At 43.2% G+C, this 26,020-nt stretch overlaps 1 protein-coding gene across 1 annotated transcript; it reads left to right on the top strand.

Moving 5' to 3' along the window:
• On the top strand, positions 1-26,020 carry LOC142310304 (bactericidal permeability-increasing protein-like). Its single transcript, XM_075347816.1, is given in 17 exon segments — positions 1-61; positions 1,251-1,359; positions 7,537-7,651; positions 9,653-9,781; positions 10,006-10,161; positions 13,592-13,655; positions 13,728-13,788; positions 14,000-14,091; positions 14,163-14,190; positions 14,193-14,338; positions 15,825-15,884; positions 15,982-16,152; positions 16,227-16,294; positions 18,472-18,514; positions 22,210-22,270; positions 22,513-22,586; positions 23,868-26,020. Coding segments are annotated over 16 exon segments (1,476 nt in total). The 5' UTR covers positions 1-61; positions 1,251-1,253; the 3' UTR covers positions 23,970-26,020.

The raw sequence follows: 26,020 nt of genomic DNA, 5'->3' as shown, positions 1-26,020 counted from the left end.
GATAAGAGTCTATAACACCTAGTACAGACCAGACGGAGATCTCAGAGGGTGCAGTCACCAGGTTAGTGTTCTCTGACTACTCCTGACAACTCTTCACAATTTCTGACAACTTCTGACAAACCTGGACAACTCCTGACAATCTCTGACAACGTATGGATACCTTTTACTTTCTACTGACACCCTGACAATACACTGAATTAACCTAGTAGCGTCAACGTCTCTTAACCATTACTACTTAGTTTGTCAGCGCTAACCATAATCTCTATGAAGCGCTTGCTAGAGACTTTTCCTGATTGTTGCTGCCAGAGTCAATGTATGGCACAAGGATATTGTAAACCATCTCAGTTTCTGCAGATATTACCAGCAAAAACTACTAAAAAGAAGACTGGATCAGGGGCAGATTGACTGTATATGACTTAAGTGTGACTGCCAAGGGAGAGCATTCAAGAATACAGCTGCAGCACAAGAGAAGTGTTTCGGAGATATGAATGTGACGATGTCGGCTTTAGAATGCAAGGGTCACAGAATCGGTGAGGTGGTAAAGAAGTGTATTAGAGGCCCAGTTATCAGATGTAATGCAAGATCAGTTTATTTTCCTCTGACTGTTTATTACTCTACAAGTTTTTTTGTCCTCTTTTTATCAAGTATTAAGGTTGTTCCCCTGGGTATTCCCATTTTCTTCCCTAAAGAATAATTCACTGATAGCTGGGTGTGTTGCCAGGAATATTAGTTTGTGAGCCACCAATGTGACAGGGATTTAGTTAACACAACTTGTGTACTCTACAGAATGTCGGTGCTATACAAATAATAGAGAAGGAAAAATGGAATAGATGGCAGATATGTACAGCACGGTTCAGGAGGATGTAAAAGGTGGCAACAGGTTTATCTCCAACCTGTTGGATCAAGTTATTCAAAGTGGATTTTCTGTAGCCCCCTCGGACTGAGGACATCTTATAGCTTTCGAATTGTTACAATTGTAACCAGTCTGAACAATCCTCTGTCTAATATATGTTTCTTGCACTGATACATTGTAACAACTATCATGGTTGGAGACATTTCTGCGGCTGATATGTTTCTCTCACAGAGGATTGTCTAGACTGGATACAGTTGTAACAAACCCTCAGCTGTGAATGATAATAGATCAGTTTCTGGATGTATCATTCACTGACAGCAAGAAAAGAAGAAATGGAATATAAAGTCGTCTACATGGTGTGATGTCTGCTGTATAGCTGTATATTTCTCACTTTCAGATAATGGAGCTCAGTCTGATCCTTGTTACTTTTGGTTTAATTGTTTCTGAGACCAAAGCCGATGATCCTGGCATAAAGGGCCGACTGACCCTAAAAGGACTGCAGTATGGTGAGTGCATGGCAAGAAACTGCTAATAACTATTTAAGGACGCAACTTATTTTTTGTCATAAAGGGGTTGTCTACTGTGGCACAAACAGAAGAGGGCCCCTGTGCAAGAGTAATATATGGGCCCTTTACAGCCCAATAACTCATAATGCACAGTTCCACCTGCTCTGGAGGTGAAAGTGGCCCCCCTTTACTCTTGGGCCCCTATTGCAACAATGGTATGTAGCTCCTGGGACAACCCCTTTTAAATGCCCCCAATGTGCAGCATATAATAACAGAAATTAGAGCATACTTCCGTCCCGGACGAGCACTGCGGTTCTTTCACCATTTCACCATATTTGGAATTTTATTTCGAACTACCTGTAGCACCCGGCGCTGCCCGGGATAGTAACTGTTTCTCTGTCTCTCTCCCAGTCTCTGTCTGTCTGTCTCTCTATCTCTGTCTGTCTCTTTCCCTGTCTGCTTCTGTCTGTCTCTGTCTGTCTGTCTCTTTCCTTGTCTGCTTCTGTCTCTCTCTGTCTGTCTGTCTCTTGGTCTGTCAGTGTTTGTCTGTCTCTTTTTCTGTCTCCTTCTGTCTGTCTGTCTTTCCCTGTCTGTCTCTGTATGTCTTTGTCTGTCTCTCTCTGTCTATCTCTTTCCTTGTCTGTCTGTCCTTCCCTGTCTGTCTCTGTATGTCTTTGTCTGTCTCTCTCTGTCTGTCTCTCTGTCTATCTATTTCCCTGTCTGTCTCTGTATCTTTGTCTGTCTCTCTCTGTCTGTCTATCTGTGTGTCTGTCTGTATGTCTGTCTGTCTGTCTGTGTCTGTCTCTGTCAGTGGGTATGTCTGTCTCTGTCAGTGTCTAACTGTCTGTCTTTGTAGCAATCTCTCTGTCTGTCTCTCTCTATCACTCTGTGTGTCTGTCTCTGTGTGTCTGTTTGTCTGTGTCTCTTTCCCTGTCTGTCTATTTCTCTATCTCTCTGTCTGTTTGTCTCTGTCTATTTCCCTGTCTGCTTGTCTCTGTCTCTTTCCCTGTCTGTCTGTCTGTCTGTTTCCCTGTCTGCCTCTGTCTCTTTCACTGTCTGCCTCTGTCTCTTTCCCTGTCTGTCTGCCTTTTTTTCCATGTCTGCCTTTGTCTGTCTCTTTCTCTCTCTTTTTTTCCCTGTCTATCTCTGTCTGTCTCTGTCTCTTTCCCTGTCTGCCTCTGTCTGTCTCTGTCTCTTTCCCTGTCTGTCTCTGTCTGGCTTTTTCCCCGTGTGTCTTTCTGTCTGTGTCTTTCTGTCTGTCTGGCTTTTATTTCCTATCTGTCTCTGTTTGTCTCTATCTCCTTCCCTGTGTGCCTCTTTCTCTGTCTGTGCCTGTCTGTCTCTGTCTGTCTGTCTCTCAGTCTGTGTCTGTCTCCCCACTGACATCATATTACCTCACACATAAGCTTCTTATACTATGAATGTCCTTTGTTCCTATAGCAACCACTCACAGCTGCTATATTACACACACACATATATATATATAGCAGCTCCATTCACTTTAATGGAGGTTTTTTGGAGAGTAACTGTAAAGCGCGGGGTTACATTTTCCTGTCAAAACATAGTTTATGACATTCCCTGAGTCATATGGGGTGTCTGTGCAAAATTTTGTGATTGTAAATGCAACGGTGCTGATTCCTTTGGCGGACATACATACATACACTCAGCTTTATTTATTAGACTAGCTGTAGTACCCGGGCGTTGCCCGGGATAGTAACTGTCCCTCTTTCTCTCTCACAGTCTCTGTCTGTCTGTGTCTCAGTCTGTCTCTCTGTCTGTCTCTTTCCCTGTCTGTCTCTTTCCTTGTCTGTCTCTGTGTGTCTGTCTGTGTCTATCTTTCTGTCTGTCTCTGTATTAGTCTCTCTCTATCTTTGTGTCTCTGTGTCTGTCTGTCTCTCTGTGTCTGTCTGTCTCTATCTGTGTGTGTGTGTGTGTGTGTGTGTGTCTCTCTCTCTATCTCTGTGTCTATCTCTCTCCTTCTCTGTGTCTGTCTGTCTCTTTGCCCATCTGTCTCTTTCCCCGTCTGTCTCTTTTGATGTCTGACTCTTTCCAGGTATGTCTCTTTCCCCGTCTGACTCTTTCCCCAGTCTGACTCTTTCCCCAGTCTGACTCTTTCCCCAGTCTGACTCTTTCCCCAGTCTGACTCTTTCCCCGTCTCTCTGTCTCTTTCCCATCTGTCTCTTTCCTTGTCTGTCTCTCTGTCTCTTTCCCTGTCTGCCTCTGTCTGTCTCTTTCCTCCTGTGTATTTCTTTCTGTCTCTTTCTGTCTGTCTGGCTTCTTTTTCCCTTTCTGTCTCTGTTTGTCTCTGTCTCTTTCCCTGTGTGCCTCTTTCTATGTCTGTGCCTGCCTGTCTGTCTTTCAGTCTGTCTCTCTCTCTATCCGTCTCTCCACTGACATGATATTACCTCACACATATGCTTCTCCTTTGTTCCTATAGTAACCAATCATTGCTCCTATTAATAGCCTTTAGCTCGCAGCTCCATTCACTTTAATGGAGGCATATTTTTTGGAGAGTAACTGTAAAGCGCGGGGTTAAATTTTCTTGTCAAAAATAGTCTATGACGTTCCCTGAGTCACATGGGGTGTCTGTGCAAAATTTTGTGATTGTAAATGCGACGGTGCGGATTCCTTTAGCAGACATACACACACACACACACACACACACACACACACACACACACACACACACACACATACATGCATACATACACACATACACTCAGCTTTATATATTAGATTAGCTGTATTACCTGGTGTTGCATGGATAGTAACTAACTATTCTTAACTCTAACAAAATAAAATGCATTAACACTGAAAATTATTTTGCACATAAATGTCACAAACTAAACAGGAAGCAAGTAATAGAAGCTATAGGCGACCTAATAAATATTCAGGCTAGCAGCCAATATATTGCCTCATAAAACCCCACACAATTAGTATACAGGTAAGGTCATGTGACTTACATCAGTCTCCACAACAGTGTTGGCTAAAGATCACCATCAAAATCATATTAACTCACACATAAGCTGTCCTATACTAACAATGTCCTTCGTTGCCTATAGCAACCAATCAGAGCTCTTTGACCTCTAACAAAATAGAAGCAGAGCTGTGATTGGTTGCTATAGGCCACCTGATAAATATCCAGGGTAACTGTCAAAACAGCCAATGGATTACCTCAAATATCCAAACAGCTTCTGTGTGTGTCTCTCTTTCTGTGTGTCTGTGTGTGTGTCTCTTTCTGTGTGTGTCTCTTACTCCATATGTCTCTTTCTGTATATGTGTCTCTTTCTGTCTATGTCTCTTTCTGTGTGTGTATGTGTCTTTCTGTGTGTGTTTTTTGGTATGTGTCTTTCTTTGTGTCTGTGTCTCTTTCTGCGTGTCTCTGTGTTTGTGACTGTGTGCGTCTCTTTGTATCTGTGTGTCTCTTTCTCTGTCCATAATAGGAGTCTATAATAATAGATCCGTTCCCAGATCCACTGACTTTAATGTAAGCAGGTTTTTTGGTGAATAACTAAAGCGCGGGGTTAAATTTTCGCCTCAAAACATAGTCTGTGAGGTTCCCCGAGTCAAGTGGAGTATCTGTTCAAAATTTTGTGATTGTAAATGCGATGGTGCGAATTCCGTTAGCGGACATACACACATATACATACTTATACATACAGTCATATGAAAAAGTTTGGGCACCCCTATTAATGTTAACCTTTTTTCTTTATAACAATTTGGGTTTTTGCAACAGCCATTTCAGTTTTATATATCTAATAACTGATGGACTGAGTAATATTTCTGGATTGAAATGAGGTTTAGTGTACTAACAGAAAATGTGCAATCCGTATTTAAACAAAATTTGACCGATGGAAAAGTATGGGCACCCTTATCAATTTCTTGATTTGAACACTCCTAACTACTTTTTAGGCTAAGTTCACATTTCCGCTAAAATCTATCAGTCACAATCCGCTGCTCTTGTAAACAGTGGAATCCGTTTAGCGGATTCCGCTGCTCCCATAGACTTGTATGAGCAGCGGATTGTGACTGATGATGCTGCGTTGCACCCTCCGCCCGACTGATCAGTCGTGGAACGACTGACCGCCGGGCGGGGGGAACGCAGCATGTAACGTTTTTTGAGCAGCGAGATCCGTCGGATTTCGCTGCGCATGCTCTCTGGCTCCCTGCACACGTCACCAGCTTTGGTTGGTTACCCGATATTTACCCTGGTTACGGTGCAAGGAGCCAGCGCTAAGCGGTGTAGGCCCGTAACCAAGGTAAATATCGGGTAACCAAGGTAAACATCGGGTGCTTTGCTGTTACCCGATATTTAGGCTGGTTACGTGTGCAGGGAGGCCGACACTTCCCCGCTCGGCCCCGCCCCCTCCCGCACTCCGCACATGTATGTACACACACACACACCTGTCCCCAGCCATGCAGACAAGCACTGCCACTGACACCCTCGTCTGGCCCCGCCCCCTGCTCGGCTCCGCCCCCTCCCGCACTTTGCATGTGCACACACACACATACATACATACATACATACACTCACTCACTCACACATACACTCACCTGTCCCCAGCCATGCAGACCGCAGCACTTCTACTAACATCCTCAGCGCCTGGCCCCGCCCCCCGCTCGGCTCCGCCCCCTCCCGCACTTTGCATGTGCACACACATACATACATACATACATACATACATGCACATACACACACTCACTCACTCACAGATACACTCACCTGTCCCCAGCCATGCAGACCGCAGCACTTCCACTGACATCCTCAGCGCCTGGCCCCGCCCCCCGCTCGGCTCTGCCCCCGAACTCCGCCCCCCGCACACAACGGAATCCGACAAAGAATTCTGTTCTTTGTAATCCGTTGTACAGCGTTGAACAGCGCATCAGTCACATGCGTCAAGCGACGCATGTGACTGATACAAATCAACGGAAATGTGAACTTAGACTTACTGACTTACTAAAGCACTATATTGGTTTTGTAACCTCATTGAGCTTTGAACTTCATAGGCAGGTGTATCCAATCATGAGAAAAGGTATTTAAGGTGGCCACTTGCAAGTTGTTCTCCTATTTGAATTGTTATAAAGAAAAAAGGTTAACATTAATAGGGGTGCCCAAACTTTTTCATATGACTGTACATACACTCAGCTTTATATATTAGATTTTTCAGTACATTGTAAGGCAAAATAAAAAACTACAAGTTAGGACTAGTGTATGATAAATCATTTGATTTTTATCTGCATTGTTATCCTTGTGTACGTTTTTTATATCCGTGTGACATCTGTTTTTCTACAAATATTTAAAAAAACTGACCCGCACATCCTACAAGTGTGTATAGGTGCCAGCTGAAAAAAACATAGCAAATACAAAATGGATATAGCCGCACACTAAATGCCATCAATGTATAAGGGAACTCTGGTACTGCATTACTGCTATATGAAAAAATGAGATTTTTAGTTTATGAATTGGCCAATGCATGTAAGCCCAGAAACCAACGGCAAGGTAAATCTCAATATTCCGGGTACCTAACCAAAATGCCACTATCTATGTTAAAAACATCCGTGTCTGGGCAGGTAGACTAAAAATCTAACTTGAAATGCCACTATCTGGACTAACCTCCATCTGTTTTTCTACATCAGCAGTAAATAACATGTATACAACTAAATACATTTTAATACAATATGTCAAAAATCGCAATGTAGCGGTAAAAATTGGATGACCCCATTTTTTTGCCCACCCATAGACTTGAATAGGCGAATCTCATCCAGGGAATATGGAAGAAACTACTGCATAATGCTATTTTTTTTTCACACGGACACCCAATCCATATGTAAAATCTATCATCCAGGCAGCCGTGTTTAATTACATTGGGCGCTATCCGAACTCAACATATGGCGGCACACCTTCCTATAATACACTTGTCTGATCGAACTCATCCACCTGAGTTGACTGCAAAATTAAAAGTTTTGGCTCTTGAAACAAGAGGAGAAAAAAACAAAAGTGCAAAGAAGTAAAATCGCCCAGTTGGGAAAGGCGTAAATGTAGTTAGATATTGCTGACTTAGAATCCATGTGTGTTGTACTAATGGGCAGCCAAATATGGCCTCGTATCTTTCGAGCACAAAAGGCAACAAAAGCAATGCGTTTTATGGCAATTCTTGTACTATTTTTGCTCCACAGGTTGGCAGGTGGGGTTAGAGGAGATGCACAAGAGACTCGAAACCATTAAAATCCCCGATGTAAGAGGCTCTGTCTCAGTTGCTGTTCTTGGTCGGATTTCCTATTATGTCTCAAAGTAAGTTCTGGTGAGAAATCACTCATTCGTAGGGCTCACTAACATGAGCGTCTAACACAGTCGGATGCTATCCAATGTTTTATCAGATAGCACTCAGACCGGTGTTATACTATGGGGGAGCATGATGTGATTGTATTTGATAATTGGATGACACGCACCCACACAAGCCTGTGGGTGTGTAGAAGTCATCGGACTGCACTCTGTTGACATCCGAGTGCAGTACAACATACGCCAACACAGACAATGGAGAAGATGGAGAGATTTAGTTCTTCTTTTCCTCAGCTGTTATATGATTCTCCCATACCTCATGTGCAGGGCATTGCAGGTTAGGTATTCATGATTACGGCCACGAGTAACTAACTGTCACTATATGAATGTCCTGCACGTGATATAAGAGACATGGCTGTATCAGGAGAATTACACTACATTGTTAATTGGAGGTATTTGCTAATATTATTACTATTACACCTACTATATATTAGGATAGGCTCTTGTAGATGGCAATACCCCTTTAAAGATCTAGCAGTCAGTGCTAATGAAATTGACAATGTATATTATTAGTAGTTGTAGCTTTTTTTCTGCTCAAAATACCCAGCAAAGATATTGTTATACATGATAAAATCCTGTCTCATTGCAGCCACCACTAGAGGGAGCTCACTACATGTCTTATTATTGAGCTCTATGGGGCACTTTGCACAATATGACATCGCAGCTGGGATGTCGGTGGGGTCAAATCGAAAGTGACGCACATCCGGCGTCGCAGTCGATATCGTAGTGTGTAAATCCTTTTTGATACGATTAAGGAGCGCAAAAACGTCCAAATCGTATCATCGGTGTAGCGTCGGTCATTTCCATAATTTCGGAAGGACTGATGTTACGATGTTGTTCCTCATTCCTGCGGCAGCACACATCGCTGTGTAAGAAGCCGCAGGAGCGAGGAGCATCTCCTTACCTGCGTCCTGCGGCTCACGCCGGCTATGCGGAAGGATGGAGGTGGGCGGGATGTTTACGTCCCGCTCAGCTCCGCCCCTCTGCTTCTATTGGCCGCCTGCCGTGTGACGTCGCTATGACGCCGCACGACCCACCCCCTTAATAAGGAGGTGGTTCGCCAGCCAGAGCGACGTCGCAGGGCAGTTAAGTGCATGTGAAGCTGCCGTAGCGATAATGTTCGCTACACCAGCTATCACCATGATATTGCAGCTGCGACGGGGGCGGGGACTATCGCACTCGGCATCGCAAGCATCGGCTTGCGATGTCGTAGTGTGCAAAGTGCCCCTATGTGTTAATATACACAATAAGCTCCCCCTAGTGGTGACTGCAGGTAGCCAGAACTTTATGTAACTATTGGAGGGTTTCTTTGTGGTTGATTAGGGGGAGCAGTAGATTATAAACAACTGTACTGCATTAGCTATATTTTTTATTTTTGTAGAATTACAGACAGCAGAAATTCAGCTGGCCAATTACAGTCACTGGAATCTTTGGGTGCTGATGGTGTTCATCATGGGACAGTTCAGTTACTTCTATGAATCCTATTTTTCTGCTCCTATATCCTAATGCAGGGCTGATCCTAGCCTTAGGTCATGATCCCTGGCTGCAGAGATGGACCTAACTCTGTGACACCAGCCCATGTGTTACAATAAAAGTGCTAAGTCAGTGACATGAAGCCCACCAGTGATGTAGTCACTTTTCTAAACTAATTTGCCAGGTGTAAACAGTATCTTACAATACAGCAATGGATAATACGTGTCAAATCCTGCAGTTTGAGTACTAAGAGAAAACAGAATTCTGAATGTGAATGGAAAAGAACAAGTATTACAGCTGAACAGATGCGTCGCTTCACCTTCTGTATGTCGCTTCACCTTCTGTATGTCACTTCACCTCCTGTATGTCGCTTCACCTTCTGTATGTCGCTTCACCTTCTGTATGTCGCTTCACCTTCTGTATGTCGCTTCACCTTCTGTATGTCGTTTAATCTTCTGTATGTCATTGCTTCCTCTGCAGTTTAAAGATACAGAACGTAGATCTTTCCTCTTCAGATATCTCCTTCTCCCCAGACACTGGAGTTACAGTCTCTATAAATGATGGACAAATCCATGTGACTGGTCTCCTGCAAATCAGAACAGTCCTCTTGTAAGTGTTCACGGGAAGGAATAACTATAATATATATGGGGTGGTGAAAAGATATTAGCTGAGATCCTTCTCTGTTATAAAAAGTAATTTTATTAATTATACCCATTTTTGCAAATTTTGGATGACAAGCTACTATATACGGCCACCATGACAGCACTATGATGTCATGTCAAAGGTAAAACTAAGAAGCCAATGACAGAACAATTGGATATTCTTCTCCGCAGCTATGCTTCAACCTGGCTGGAGCTCAGCGTCCGAGGTCTGACTCTTAATGGAGTTCTGGGGATCACAAGTGACGATAACGGACATGGAGCTGTATGGGACGCTGGATGCTCCTCCAATGCTAGAGATGTCAACCTGTGGTTTCATGGAGGAGCTGGGTCAGTGAGCGATCTATCTATCGATCTATCAATTTACTGTGTGTGAAATAAGTATTGAACACATCACCAATTTTCCAAGTAAATATATTTCTAAAGGTGCTGTTGACATGACATTCTCACTAGATGTTGGTAACGATCCATCCAATCCACACAGGCAAAGAAATTAAACAATAAATGTTCACATACTAAGTTATGTGTAATAATGAGAAATTAATAGGGAAAAAGTAGTAAACACATGACAAAAGAGAGGTGCAAAAAAAATGGAAAGTTATTACACCAGATGAAATCTATCAGAAATTAGAAAGCAATCCTGCCACTTAGTGAAAAATAATATCAGCTGATTCAACTTATAGTCCATAAAAACTTGTCTCCTTACCAACGTGTCACACAAGAAACCTTTCCTAATGGGTAAAACCAGTGAGCCTGTGTCAAGACCTTTGCAACCTTATTGTTGCAAAAATACTGTAGGCATGGGTTACAGAAGAATTTCTAAACTAATGAAGGTCCCAAAAAGCATTGCTGGGGCCATAATGGAAAGTACATCATTTCACCATAAACCGAACAACTAAGGTGCAGAGATGGTGCAGAAATTCTGCAGCATCAAAAACTCAACGGATACATACTAATCGTGGGAACATAGCCTTAGGGTATGTGCATATGGTGGTGTTTTTCCTGAAGCATCTTTGATGTCTTTTGCTTCGTTTTTGCTACTGCAGTTTTGTTTTCTTTTTTTATTTTATATATAACATAGTGGGTGCTTCCAAGTGGAAGCCGCTTGAAGAATGGTCTGATTCTTTATTGGAACAAACAGTTGTGTACATATAATATTTCGGTCAAATGACCTTCATCTGATTACACTGTGACAGAAAAAAGAAAAAAGAAAAAACTTATATGTAAATATGACCATTAGCATAAATAAACATACATGCATTAATCTCATAACATGTTTTATCTCAAAATAATTCAAAGACAGACTCTGATAATAGCTCAGAGTGTTGGGCCATATATATACATGTGTAAATGCATATATATATATATATATATATATATATATATATATATATATATATATCCATATATAGAGAAAAGACAAGTAAATTTTTCAAAGAGAAAAGGCTGCATCACGGTCACGGATCTGATTCATGCTTTACAAATTGTCAAATACATATCCTATAAAATAAAGGGAAATGAGACATAAGTAGCTGTCATAGAAACTGAGTACTGTGCGAGTAAGATGAGGATGTCATAAGAACTTAATCAGAGGTTCCCGTCATAAATAGCATAAGGCCAGAAAAAAGCCAAGGGAAATAAAGGAAATAAGTGCACTTACCAACGTTATGGAAATGATAGGAATCGCTAGGTTATTTGTTTAAACAACTGCCCGTCCGGGTCCGTGGTGCCTGTGTCCTATCTGTCTGGCATTATGCCTCACTTATGTCTCATTTCCCTTTATTTTATAGGATATGTATTTGACAATTTCTAAAGCATGAATCAGATCTGACCGTGATGCAGCCTTTTCTCTTTGAAAAATTTACTTGTCTTTTCTCTATATATGGATATATATATATATATATATATGCATTTACACATGTATATATATGGCCCAACACTCTGAGCTATTATCAGAGTCTGTCTTTGAATTATTTTGAGATAAAACATGTTATGAGATTAATGCATGTATGTTTATTTATGCTAATGGTCATATTTACATATAAGTTTTTTCTTTTTTCTTTTTTCTGTCACAGTGTAATCAGATGAAGGTCATTTGACCGAAATATTATATGTACACAACTGTTTGTTCCAATAAAGAATTGTTCCAATAAAGGATTACTTCTAATTTTCAAACCGTATATGAGTGCTGGATTTTTTGGATTTTTTGACAGAGAGGTTGGACCCTATCCAGGCACCATTAATTTTGCTGGAGTGCCGCACTTCTACATTATATTGAAGAATGGTCTGGTCACATCTTTTAGCTACTTTACGCCTTTCGAAGCCTGAAGCTGTTAAAAAAAGTGATGAAAGATGGAACATTTGCACAGCCAGCTGTTTTGACTTATGCAATGTTCATGCTGTTTCGCAGTGATTTAGAGCTTTTTCAGGTGGTTTCCTGCCAGAATCTGCCTGAAAAAGACTTAAGGGTACTTTATACGCTGAGATATCGGTACCGATATCACTAGTGAGCGTACCCGCTCCCCGACGGTTGCGCGGCACGGGCAAATCGCTGCCCGTGGCGCACAACATTGCTAACACCCGTCACACGGACTTACCTTCCCTGGACGACGCTCTGACCGGCGATCCGCCTCCTTTCTAAGGGGGCGGTTCGTGTGGCGTCACAGCAATGTCACACGGCAGCCGTCCAACAGCAGAGGAGGGGTGGAGATGAGCGGGTGGAATATCCCGCCCACCTCCTTCCTTCCTCATTGCCGGTGGACGCAGGTAAGGAGATGTTCGTCGTTCCTGCGGTGTCACACACAGCGATGTGCTGCCGCAAGAACGACGAACAACATCGTACCTGTAGCAGCAATGATATTTGGAAAAGGAGCGACGTGTCAACTAGCAACGATTTTTGCAGTTTTTGCGCTCGTTGATCGTCGCTCCTTGGTGTCACACGCTGCGATGTCGCTAACGGCGTCGGATGTGCGTCACTAACGACGTGACCCCGACGATATATCGTTAGCGATGTCGCAGCGTGTAATGCACTCTTTAGTGTGCACATATCCTAACACTTTCTGAGGTCCTCAAAGAGCCCATTTACACAAGTAGAGAATCATGTAAGCCATTGACAAAAAAGTCAGAATAAATTATTTGTATATGATGGCAGACAAGTATTTACATTTCGCAAGTATTCTGTAATAAATCATTATGTGCATTCAGTTAATCACTATATGGGACACGTGGAAAATTCCCACTTCCATTGCTTAATCAACAAAGGACTTGTGCTGATGTCATACCCATGTCACCAGAAGGGGCAGTGCCTCAGCCAACATAGCTGATAACAGGAAGCAATATTATTTTTCTGTTGGCTGAGGCCCCGCGCCTTCCGGTCACATGAGTATGACATCAGCCCAAGTCCTTCTAGTCAGTTAGTAAAACGATTCTATAATAGAATTAGCAAAAATAACAGGGGGAGCATGGACAGGCAGGGGGGTGGGAATCACTATGAATACCCACCCCAACTATTAGCTGATCGGCAGCTGCTGTCATAAAGCTGCTCATATTACAAACTTTACTTGCTTGTGTTTCAAAACCTATACATCCTAGCTGATACCTAAAGGTATGTATAGAATCAGCATGATAGTGCCAGTATAGCACTGGCTTTAGGTTATAAAGGAACATTCTGGTGATTGGTGCACTTTAAGTTATCAATGCAGGAATGTGGGTAAATCCCTGTGGTTCACTTACTTTTTCTTGTAACTCTACCTATCCACAGATGGCTACTTAGCATGTTTAAAGGCTCAATAATAGGACCCATACGCAACGCTCTACACACACAGGTAAGAACTTGAATGGACACGTCATGATCAGGGTAGGTGAGAAATTCTTCATGACTTCTTTGTTTCCTGTAGATTTGTCCCGCGTTTTCAGAAGCAGTTAAAAATGTGGAGGAAATTTTGAGCAGCTTACCAGGTAACCAGTCTGCAATGACACCAACCTATACAGTCTCTGTCCTCTTGGGAGGATGTCCTCTTGTGTCCGCCCATATTTCTATGTACTCCTATGTAGAGCTTATGGATTCTTCCCTCCTGGTTATGAATGGAATGGCAGAAGAACAGTGAAGACTGACACAGAGCAGTACAGTATATAATACAATATAATTCCACATCATTTGTATCTGCAGTTTCCTTATCAGTGGACCAGGTCTCCATATTTGAGGTCTTGTTGCTGGGTCCTCCACTCATCACAGAAAGGAGCTTTGATCTTTCGGTGAAAGTAAGTGATATGAAGGATGGATCAGTGGCGGGAGAACATATGGCCCCATCATTACTTTTCTTTCTCTCTAGGGTGAATTTGAGGGTCGGTATCAGCACTGGATCTACCGTTTCTTCCTGAAAAGCTTGTCCTTCCGGATATCAACTCCCGCATGTTGCTCCTAGGATTGTCCGAGTTCACGGCAAACTCCGCTGGATTTGTGCACTATAAAGCGGGGGTACTAAAGATTAACGTCACTGATGACATGGTGAGCAGAGGTGCCTCATATTATGAAACAGATGTCCAAATTCCTGAAAGACCAAACCCTCTAAGCCAATAGTCAAACCCCAGACCAGACCCCCTAAGCAAATACAGACTCTTAATATAGACTTCAGGCCTGCACCCTTAATACATATACATTAAAGACAAGAATATTTAAAAAATATAGATCCAAGACCAGAACTCTTAGGCAACTATAAAACTCAAGCCAAGCCCCCTAAATAAATACAGAGCCCAGACCAGATCTTCTAAGCAAATATAGATTGTCGACCAGACCACAATACAGACCCCAAACCAGACCCCCAAGTAAATACAGACCACAGTTGAGAACTATTAAGCAAATACAAATCGCCAATAGAGACCCTGGACAACATCACTTAAATAAATAAAGATCCTAAACCAGACCCCCTAAATAAATACAGACCCCAGGCTAGATCACTTAAATAAACACAGACCCTAAACCAGAGCTCTTAAATAAAAACCCCAGACTAGACACCTAACTGAATCAGACTTCAAGCAGGTATCCTAAATAAACAGACACCAAACAAGACCCCCTAAGCAAATCCAGACCTCAGACCAGACCCCAAGCAAATACAGACCCTAGTAAAGGACTTCTAAGGAAATACAAAACCCAAACCAGGCCCCCTAAATAAATGCACTCCATAAAGTACACCTCCTAAACAAATACAACCCCCAAACCAGACTCCCTAAATAAATGCACTGCCCAAACCAGGGCTCCTAAGCAAATACAAACCCCAAACCAGACCCCCCAGAATAGATGTACTCCCTAACCTGGAGCTCCTAAACAAATACAGACCCCAAACCAGACCCCCTAATTAAATGCACACCCTAAACTAGAGCTCCTAAACAAATACAACCCCCAAACCAGACCCCCAAAATAAATGCACTCCCCAAACCAGAGTTCCTGAACAAATACAAACCCTAGACCAGACCCCCAAGCAAACACAGACCCCAGTGAAGGACTCCTAAGCAAATACATCCCCCAAACCAGAACCCCTAAATAAATACACTCCCTAAACTAGAGCTCCTAAACAAATACAGACCCCTATATAAATGCACTAAATAAAACAGACCCCCTAAATAAATGCACTCCCAAAACTAGAGCTCCTAAAAAGACCCCAAACCAGACCCCTAACTGGATCAGACCACAGACGCCTTGAATAACTTCTCCCCCGTAAGCAAATTTAGACACAGATCAGAACCCCTTAAAATTTTTGGAACCCAGACAGGACCCCTAGAAAAATACAGACCCAGACTAGACTCCTAAATATTGTCCTCAGAAAGACCCCTGAATGAGTCAGACTCTTAGCCAGACCCCTTAGACAAATATACCCCCAGACGGGGTGATGAGCTCGGTAGGATCTTGACTATCAATGACTGATATTGACTGTGATTATTTATTTTGGGCATGAATTGTCCAATGCAATGAGAAGAATTATTTTTGGCCTTTTTAGATCCCGAAGCAATCTCCTCTGCGCCTGACTGTGAGGAGTCTCACCATGTTTGCACCAGAGGTAAGAGTATTCTCCTGATACATAAAACATTAATGTCAAAACTTAATTGTGTAAATGCCAAGAGGATCGCCTCCTGATGTCTTCCCTTCACCCGCAGCTTCCCAGTCATTTCCCGGACTCCCCGCCAGTGGTCCTCCAGGTCTCTGCCCTATCAGCCCCGTCCATCAGCTGCCAGCCAAACTCTCTAACAGTGCAGATGTCTGCAGATATCCAGGCCTTTGTCTTGTATCCGAACCAGACGCGGTTCCCGGTTTTCCAGATGCAGGCCGTGAGTTGCTGTACGTCGAGATGACATAGGTCCCATCAATGATCCATGTAATGATCCCAATATACTCTGCACAGGACTCAGAGACGGCTGTTAATGTAATCTTATCTGCGGAGACAGTGGGAGCAACTATATCCATAAAGAAGTAAGTCGGCAAAAATCCATATAACCAATAGCCACATGTCATTAGGAATTTCCTGTACCTACATCCTGAAAGGATATGCCTACATTAATATACCTTTAAAAGGTCATTCTGTTATTAACTCCATTAAATTGTATAGAATACTCCAGAGCTGCACTCACTATTCTGTTGGTGCAGTCACTGTGTACATAAATTACATTACTTATCCTGTACTGATCCTGAGTTATATCCTGTATTATACTCCAGAGCTGCACTCACTATTCTGCTGGTGCAGTCACAATGTACATATATTACATTACTTATCCTGTACTGATTCTGTGCTATATCCTGTATTATACTCCAGAGCTGCACTCACTCTTCTGCTGGTGCAGTCACTGTGTACATACATTATATTACTCATCCTGTACTGATCCTGTGTTACATTCTGTATTATACTCCAGAGCTACACTCACTATTCTGCTGGTGGAGTCACTGTGTACATATATATCACATTAATTATCTGGTATTGATCCTGAGTTACATCCTGTATTATACTCCAGAGCTGCACTCACTATTCTGCTGGTGCAGTCACTGTGTACATATATATCACATTAATTATCTGGTATTGATCCTGAGTTACATCCTGTATTATACTCCAGAGCTGCACTCACTATTCTGCTGGTGCAGTCACTGTGTACATACATTACATTACTTATCCTACTCTGATCCTGAGTTACATCTTGTATTATACTCCAGAGCTGCACTCACTATTCTGCTGGTGGAGCTACTGTGTACATACCGTACATCACATCACTTAGCCTGTACTGATACTGAGTTACATCTTGTATTATACTTCAGAGCTGCACTTGTGCCGCCCCTGCAGCGGTCGAACCACTTGGATACGGGGGTTGCCATGGCTCAAGGGTCTCCGGACCCGGGGGCTTGCAGCCACGCAAATGAAAAGAGGCCTATTTACAGGGGAAAGATAGTCCGTGACGCCACCCGTGGTGTGCGTTAACGGGGATTACCGCCGCTTCCGATGGGAGTGCCTGGGGGAGATGGAATGGGGGCAGCCAGATGACGTTTCCCTCCACGGGTAGGGAAGGCCCCGGGACTCTGGATAGTGGGATACAGGGGAGCGCAGGGCTTGTTGGATGTGGAGGAGGACCATGTACTCACTCAGACGGCATCGGTGATGAAAAGCAGACTCTGACAACAAGGTAAACCAGGTCTCTGGGTGCCGCTGCCCTCTTGGGGGAGTTCGTCAGGGTATTCGTCCCCTATAGTACTGCTGGGTGGTCCGGAGCCTGCCTCCGTGCACAAATTAGAAGTGTTCAGGTGGACCGTAGGCTTAGAACTGTCCGGGCCTCACTCCCTACTGTTAGTAGTGGAGCTGTGCTCTCAAGGGCTCACGCTTGGGATTTCTGTGGGCTGCATGGGTTGGAAAGCCCTATCCCCCTCTTGCGCTAGTGCCCCTGATCTCTGAGCTTCGTGGGGACAGTCCATAAAGGCCCTATCCTCCGCAGGTTAATTGCCGGGTTGCTTGAAGCTACTCCCCGACCAAGGGTCCAGTACCCCGCTGTGCTTTCGGTCCCGGATCGGCTATTAGACTCCAGCTGCTGACTGTCCTCCAATACTAGGTCTAAGCACCCAGTCCCAATATCCCGCAACTGGGTCTCCGACTCCTCTAGGCCCAGACCACCGTCTGCAACCTAACATTTAACTGCCCGGGAGCCACACAATCCCTAGCTCCTCGCTGCTCGAGGGCTACCACTCCACTCTCTTTGCTCCCCTGGAGCCGACTACTCTGTCACCTCCCACCAGTCTGCCTGACCCCTAGGTGGGCGGCCCTATTCCAGCTCAGCAGCCCACTGGTGTGTCTGACAGGGTGTGGTGTGAGGTGTGATTGGGATTTTCGATGCTGATGGAGACAGTACTATAGGTTGGGAACCCAGAACCATGGAGGGGGGGAGTCCTGCGCTAAGAGGTAAAGAGCGTGCAGTACCCTGTGACGACCTGACTAGTCCAGGGGCGTCACACACTCACTATTCTGCAGGTGTATTCAATGTGTATATATGATCAGTACAAGAAAAAAGAAATGAATGTACAAAGTGATTGTAGCTTGTAGACTGCTTGTCTAAAGAAACAAGGCTAAGATCAGATGTCTCATTTTCTGGCAGATAACTCGCTTTTTTTCTTAGTTTTTCGCTGACACTGGTTCATTCTGATGTTGGTCCTGTGAAGGTGAGAGCCATTATGTATCTATCCCTGCATTCTGCAGCAATGCAGTAATTCCTGGCAATGGAAAGACTGCCACCTATTGGTCATTACTGGTAATATAGTTTGTATCCACTCAATGAAATTGTGGAGTGATGGAAATTACTGGATGTATACAGTATATGTTAATGATATGCAAATGATGGAAAAGAATGAAACAAAAGGTTCAAAACATAATATAATAAAGTTTAATAGAAATTCTCCTTTGGTTCATTTGTAAATGTATAGCGTACAGGAGCATAACTCCGCTCTGAGTCCAATATACAGACACGGTGCGGCGGCACACTGCGATTAATGGACACATGAGCGCCAATATTGCTGTGAACATTAAAAAGGTAAGGTAATCAGTTAGAATTTTTTTTTATCAAACACGCAAAAGCCTCCAACCACGTCAAGGCGACCTCAGTATCATCCGTGTTTAATGTTTCTGGCAGTATTGGAGCTCATGTGTCCATTAGTCGCGGTGTTCTGCCGCACCGTGTGAACAGGTCACTTCATCCAGACTGTAAATGTCGCATCCTCAGGCAATCACAGTGATTTACAAATCATAGTTTTGGAAACTTTTCTATAAACCTGCTCATATACCAGGTTCCTGCAGTGCCATGTAAGTTTTATAGACATTGCAGAATGAAATTATTCAAAGCTGAAGCAGAGAGTTGAGAAGTGGCCAAAAACAACCCTGATTGAAAAGTACCAGATATAATCGCCTTTTTTAAAGGAAACCTGTCACATGAAAAAACGCTATTAACCTGCAGATTTGGGGTTAATCTGTAGGCGACGAATGACGTACTGGTAAGTCATCAGTCATGTCACGGTAATCACCCCCGCTGCTGTGGTGAGCCAGCGGTGATCCCTGCACTGATTTGAACAGCAGACACGCGAGGCTAACAGACACGGGTAGATCCGCGATCCTCACTCGCCTGCTTGCCACTTATGTCACACTGTGAAAATGTGACAGCAGGATTTAAATGGCTGCGGCGGGGATTGCGCTGTTCCCCACCGCCATTGGAGGCCCTGTGAAGTGATCATGGGGAGCCAATGGTTGCCATAATAGCGGCAGGTCATGTGATGACAATCACTTATTTCTTGTGTGAGCCGATAAAGTGACGACTCACACAGGAACGCTGCATTTCTGCTGATCAGAATTGTGCAGCTCTAATCAGCAGAAATGCACAGACGATCCGACTGCTAATCCTTATAGTCCCTTAGGGAGACAAGTAAAATAAATAAAATATGTGAAGAAAAAAGTTTTTAAAAGTATGAAAAAATAAAAAAAAACCAAGGCCTAGGACACTCAGCGAGAAAAACGGTGCGAGTGGAATGCGATTAAAAAAAAAAAAAAAAATCGCAATCCACTCGGACCAATATTACTCTATGGAGCAGCACCCATGAGCAATTATTTTCTCAGCCCTAATTAGACCAAGATAACAGTCGCAGCATGCTGTGGGTGTAATGCGATCCTGTTCCACTCACACCCATACAAGTCTATGGGGGAAGAGAAACATCGCATTGCACTCGTATTACACCAGTGTAACACAAGAGCAGCGCGATTTTCGCATCAGCCGGCAACGGAGGAGATAGGGATATAAATCCCTCCCATCCGCAGCGCCGCCCTCCCCTCCGCAGCTGTGCTCTGATCGCACGATCGGACCACAGTCGCATGACACTCGGCTCCCGCTGTGCTGCAAGCATGAGCCGAGTGTCATGCGAGCACTCTCACAAATCCCCGTGTGGACTCGGCCTAAAAGTTCACATCACCCCCCATTCACTCTATTGAAAATAAAACAGTTAAAAACATAAAAAATATGCACATATTTGGTATCGCAGCATTTAGAAATGCCCAATATCAAAATATAAAATCAGTTAATCTGATCGGTACACGGCATGGCGAGAAAAAAATTCCAAACATCAACATTACAATTTTTTGTCGCCGCAACATTTGTTTTAAAATACAATAATCGACGATCAAAACAACACATCTATGCAAAAATGGTATAATTAATAACATCAGCTCAAGACAAGAAAGTAAGACACCACTGAGTCCCAGATCCTGAAAAATGAGAATGTTATGGGTCACAGAAAATGGTGCGAAAAGCACTACTCTTTTTTGGACAAAATTCTGAACTTTTTTAACCCCTTAGATAAAAGTATACATGTTTGGGGTCTACGAACTCGTACTGAACTGAGGCATCACACCGACACATTAGTTTTACCATATAGTAAACACGGTGAATAAAATATCCCAAAAAAATTGAATTTTTATCCCGTTTTTCAGTACACTATATTTTAAAACTTATGGCTTAATTGAAAAGTACAACTCGTCCCACAAAAAAAAAAACAAGCCTTCATATGGCAAGAGTGACGGTAAAATAAAAAAGGTACAGCTCTCAGAAAAAGGGGAGGATAAAACGAAAAACGGAAAATCGCCTGGGGGTGAAGGGGTTAATAGCTTATAACCTGCCCTGTGCCTGCACGTTGAACCGTGATGCCGGGCAGCGTTCCGCATTCACTTATTGTGTTCAGTCACTGCTCTGTGTATGGAGAGCGGCGGCTGTGACCCCTGCACTGACTGACAGCCTCCTCTACTGCCCTGCAGCTGTCAGTCAGTCCGAGGGGCGCGGTTACAGCTGCCCTCAATATATACTGAGTGATAGCTGAAATAAGAACAATTGCTGGGAGGATTCAAGTTTTTTTCCTCCCGGCAGTGAGTATTGATGTGCTGGCGTCAGGCAGGTTCTAAACGCTAAACGCTATTAGCCTGCAGATTAACCTCATATCTGCAGGTTAATAGCACTTTATTCACATTACAGGTTCCCTTTAAGTTCTGTTTACTACTCATAATTATGTTAGATTGTAACAGTGTATAATGGCCAATAAACCGCAGTCTCACCTGGAGCGGTCGCCTCATCCCATCCATAGCCCTGGTGATCGGCAAACTTGCCAATATAACATATATATATACATAGATTAAATACGTACACCCCTCAACACTGGAGTTAAAACACCAAGAAATAAAAGACATAAAACTCTGGAAATCCCAGAATGGAGAGACACATTAATGATCTGCAAATGATAAAACAATGGAGGCAACACTTTCAAAACATCACAATTTATTCATTATGGAGTATGATCACCATGCGTAGAAATCCCAGCAGTTACAGCCTTCACTGCTATCACTGAGGTTATTAATGGTCATCTGAATAATGTTCTGCCGCTGAATTCACTTGGGCAAATCATCAAGATCCGCTGCTGGCAGTTTCCTGAGAAATTGCTGAGCAAAAATGTCCAGATGTGTGATCTGTGATTTACCTAACTTCACAACGTTCCTTCTCGGTGTTGTAATTTCAATAATGAGGAGTGTAAATAGTCTATAAATTCCTACCATTAAATGCATTTGTGGGGTATAGACTATATACTGTATATATACTTTTTATTTTTCCATTCCTTAGTGGCGGCAGGTTTTTAGTTCTGCTCCAATAGGGCTCAGCTTATCAGCGACTTCACCTTAGTTATGTTGCTTGGAGTCGATCTCCTACATTGGATGGCTGATCTCTCCCAGAATCATACTTTACAGTGCAGCACTGCTTCCTTAAATTTGTTTCTGTGCATTCATACACTGTTTGAACCTTATATGATCCATGTTTCATGTATTTTTCCATTAGATGGACTCTCTGCAGAAAATGCTTAACTTTGGCCTGAAAATAATGACCCCGTTTCTGAATGGTAAGGGTCTTTTAACATTACGGCGGGACATAGAGGGTCCTCAGACATCCATTATGCAGCCCATTTTATCTTATAATGTTTTATCAGTCGCAGTCATCTTGTGTCCACCCATGCGCTATCTAGGCTACAAAGGACCTAGTCCAGTGGGCCCCAATAGTTTTCTGCGAGGGCAGAGGATTTATTAGTGATAAACCCCTATGATGAACACTGCAGCGTCTCTCACCTCTATTATCTATCTACAGAGCGACTCGCGAAAATGTTCCCACTGCCAACACCTCTGGTCCGTCTCCAAGACCCCATCGTTCGTGTGCTGCAGGTAAAGTCTGCTCCACCAAGTCACTCGCTCAGCAGAAAGTAGTATTGTATATGATAGGCTTAGATACAGCAGCTCAGCAGGCAGCATCATACATAATAAACTTAGATACAGCAGCTCAGCAGACAGAATCATACATAAACTTAGATACAGCAGCTCAGCAGATGGTAACACGCATGATAGGCTTAGATACAGCAGCTCAGCAGAAGGTATCACACATGATAGGCTTAGATACAGCAGCTCAGCAGACAGCACCATAACTAATAAACTTAGATACAGCAGCTCAGCAGAAGGTATCACACATGATAGGCTTAGATACAGCAGCTCAGCAGACAGCACCATAACTAATAAACTTAGATACAGCAGCTCAGCAGATGGTATCACACATGATAGGCTTAGATACAGCACCTCAGGAAACAATATCACATGATAGGCTTACATACAATGGCAAAGCAGACTATCACAAATGATAGGATTAGATACAGCAGCTCAGCAGATGGTATCATACATGATAAGCTTAGATACAGTAGCTCAGGAGACGATATCACACAATAGGCTTAAAAACAGCAGCTCAACAGACAGTATCACACATGCTAAGTTTAGATACAGCAGCTCAGCAAACAGTATCACATATAATAGACTTAGAGAAGCTCAGCAGGTGGTATCACACATGACAAGCTTAGATACAGCAGCTCAGCAGACAGTATCACACATGATAAGTTTAAATACAGCATCTCAGCAGGTGGTATCATACATGATAAGCTCAGATACAGCAGTTCAGGAGACAATATCACACGATAAGCTTAGATACAAATGATCAGCGGGTGGTTTCACACATTATAAGCTTAGATACAGCAGCTCAGCAGGTGGTATCACACATGATAAGCTTAGATACAGCAGTTCAGGAGACAATATCACACAATAGGCTCAGCAGATAGTATGTCATATTATAGTATTAGATAGTCCATCTCAGCAGTCAATTGACCACAATAGTTTTGAGCAAAGGAGCTCAGCAAACAGTATCACACAACTGATGTAGATGCAGCAGCTTAGTACACAGGATTACACATGAGAGGCTTAGATACATATACTCCTCTAACAGTATAACATCTGAAAATTAGATACACAATTCAGCACACACATAATAGACTAGATACAGAAGCTAGACCACATGACCCATGATCGGCTCATCAGACAGCACCACACATAATGAGCTTAGATACCCGGCTCTTACCCTCCTTCCATCATCTTCATGGATGCTCACCACGTTATCTTCTCTCTCAGGGATATGTAATTATTATGACTGATCTCCAAGTGACTCCGTCCTCTCACCGGACTACGAAGCCCGAGAATCCGGACTATATGGAGCCGTTCACTGTGCTCTGATCTCAGCCTTCACCTATGAAGACAATACATCTCTGCAGAATCCGTGTACAGCCAATGTGATCATCATGTATCTATTGTTCTCTGTTATCAGTCATGGCTGGCTGTCATGAGAATCAAAATGGATAAGCAGAGCAGCAGTGTAAAGCATGGTGTGCAACATAAATTTGAGGTTTAGATTGAAGTGTTATCTGTTACATAACCTAATATTATGTAAAAATCACCTCCCTATCAGAAAAAAAACCCCAAAAAAACGTCCTTGAGGTCCAAAGACGAGCCTGACTCCTGAGGCCGGGTTCACGGAAAGTTTGCCCTTCAGTTCAGTGGCTCTGTTCGGTGTTTACATCCAAAACAGGATTCGGGTATATGAGCCTATGGGGCCATTGACTAGTTGCAGCGTTCTCTGCCGGACGAGCGCTCCTGTGTCTGGGAGAGGAGAATGAGATAGTCGTCGGCTGAGCAATCAGCAGATGCATCGTTCGTCTGACAGCCATCTAATGTGTATGCGGTCTTTAGACTACGCGGCTGATTCATTGAGTAGTTTTTTCGGCAGAATTCTGGAGTAAAACAGGTTGAAAGGTATCAAAATGTTTGCACAACTCAAAGTTTGCCAATTTTAATGGGAATCTGTCAGCAGTTTTTTTCTATGTAATCTGAAGACAGCATGCTGCAAGGGTTAACACAGAGAATTCAGGGATGCCTGTATTGTCGTAGTCCGATCTGTTGTTTATTTTCTATGTTTGTTTAAGAAGCAGGACTTATCATTGCTCGGACTAAAAAGTCCCGCGCATGGTAGTCTGGCATGCCCCTCCTCTGATTGACACCTCATTGTCTATGTACAATCTCTATAGAGAGCCTGGTGTGGGCAGGACAGCTTACACAGCTCTGCTACATGGCTAAATCTAAAAAAGTCTGATTGTGTGAGAATGGCTGCAGCCAGTAATCTAAGTGATGCATCATTAGAATCAGGATCTCTCTGCCTACATCATGCTGCTCTCAGAAAACCTGCTGACGGATTCCATTTAACACTACTTCTTTTTGATAAGTGCTTGGAGCTCGCAGATGAAGCTTAGCCAAATGAGGCCTGACAAATTCATCATAATTTGTCCCACAAAGGTACAGTACAACAGAGATGTATGCTAGCCCCTGATTGGCGTGCATTTCTTGCGATGGTGCTCGGCAGCTGAACTATGTGCCAAACTCATTAAGAAGCACATGCCAATGATGAATTTGGAGCATTTTACTCCAGTGCAATAAGCCAGTCATGATATATTGGGCCTGTGCTCACGTCATCTGTGAGGAGGCCGATAGAGGCTGGCAGACCTCCACTCTTCTCCACTTCTGGACATAAAGATGATGAAGATCAAAGTTCTGTCAATTATAATGACCCAAGTTTTAAAGGGGTTTTCCAAAAAAAATCAACATTTATCGCTGATCCTTAAGATGGGTGATAGCGGAGTCCTGCTGCTATCAATCACAAGAACAGGGGAGTAGAACAGCAATCAAAGAGTCAAACTGCCACTCCATTCAGTCTATGGGAATGATAGAGATAGCCAAGTACAGCACTCCATTAGCCCCATAGACAATTTAATGGGACCTCCAGCAAATTAGACACAACCTACCTAGGTCTATGAATATTTTTGAACAGACTAAATATGTTCAGATGGCCGTCTGACAACAGAGGCGATCTCTAAATCTTCATGATCCGGTGAAGATCTATTGGTGCCGGTATTTATAGTGATGGAAAAGATGAAAGTTAGCCCATAAATGCAGTACCACTAATGGCCACCAGGTGGTGACAGAGAACAATCATTCACACTGTATATTTTTGTACACTAATAAACCTATAATAAAGTTCGATGGAAATTCTCCTTTGATTCGTCCGTAAATGTAAATCAGCGCATTCTGATGTCAGATAGTGTCCCACGGGAAAAAAAATAGGTCACTTCATCCAGACTGTAAATGTCGCATCCTCAGGCAGTATGGGAAGAGCTGTGGAAAGAAAGCACAAATAGGGTCTTACCCCAATATATGTGGGGGGAGGTCAGGGAGCA

The sequence above is a fragment of the Anomaloglossus baeobatrachus genome, chromosome 5 (assembly GCF_048569485.1).
Source record: "Anomaloglossus baeobatrachus isolate aAnoBae1 chromosome 5, aAnoBae1.hap1, whole genome shotgun sequence".
Taxonomy (NCBI): Eukaryota; Metazoa; Chordata; class Amphibia; order Anura; family Aromobatidae; genus Anomaloglossus; species Anomaloglossus baeobatrachus.
This window is presented reverse-complemented; position numbering and strand designations above follow the sequence as displayed.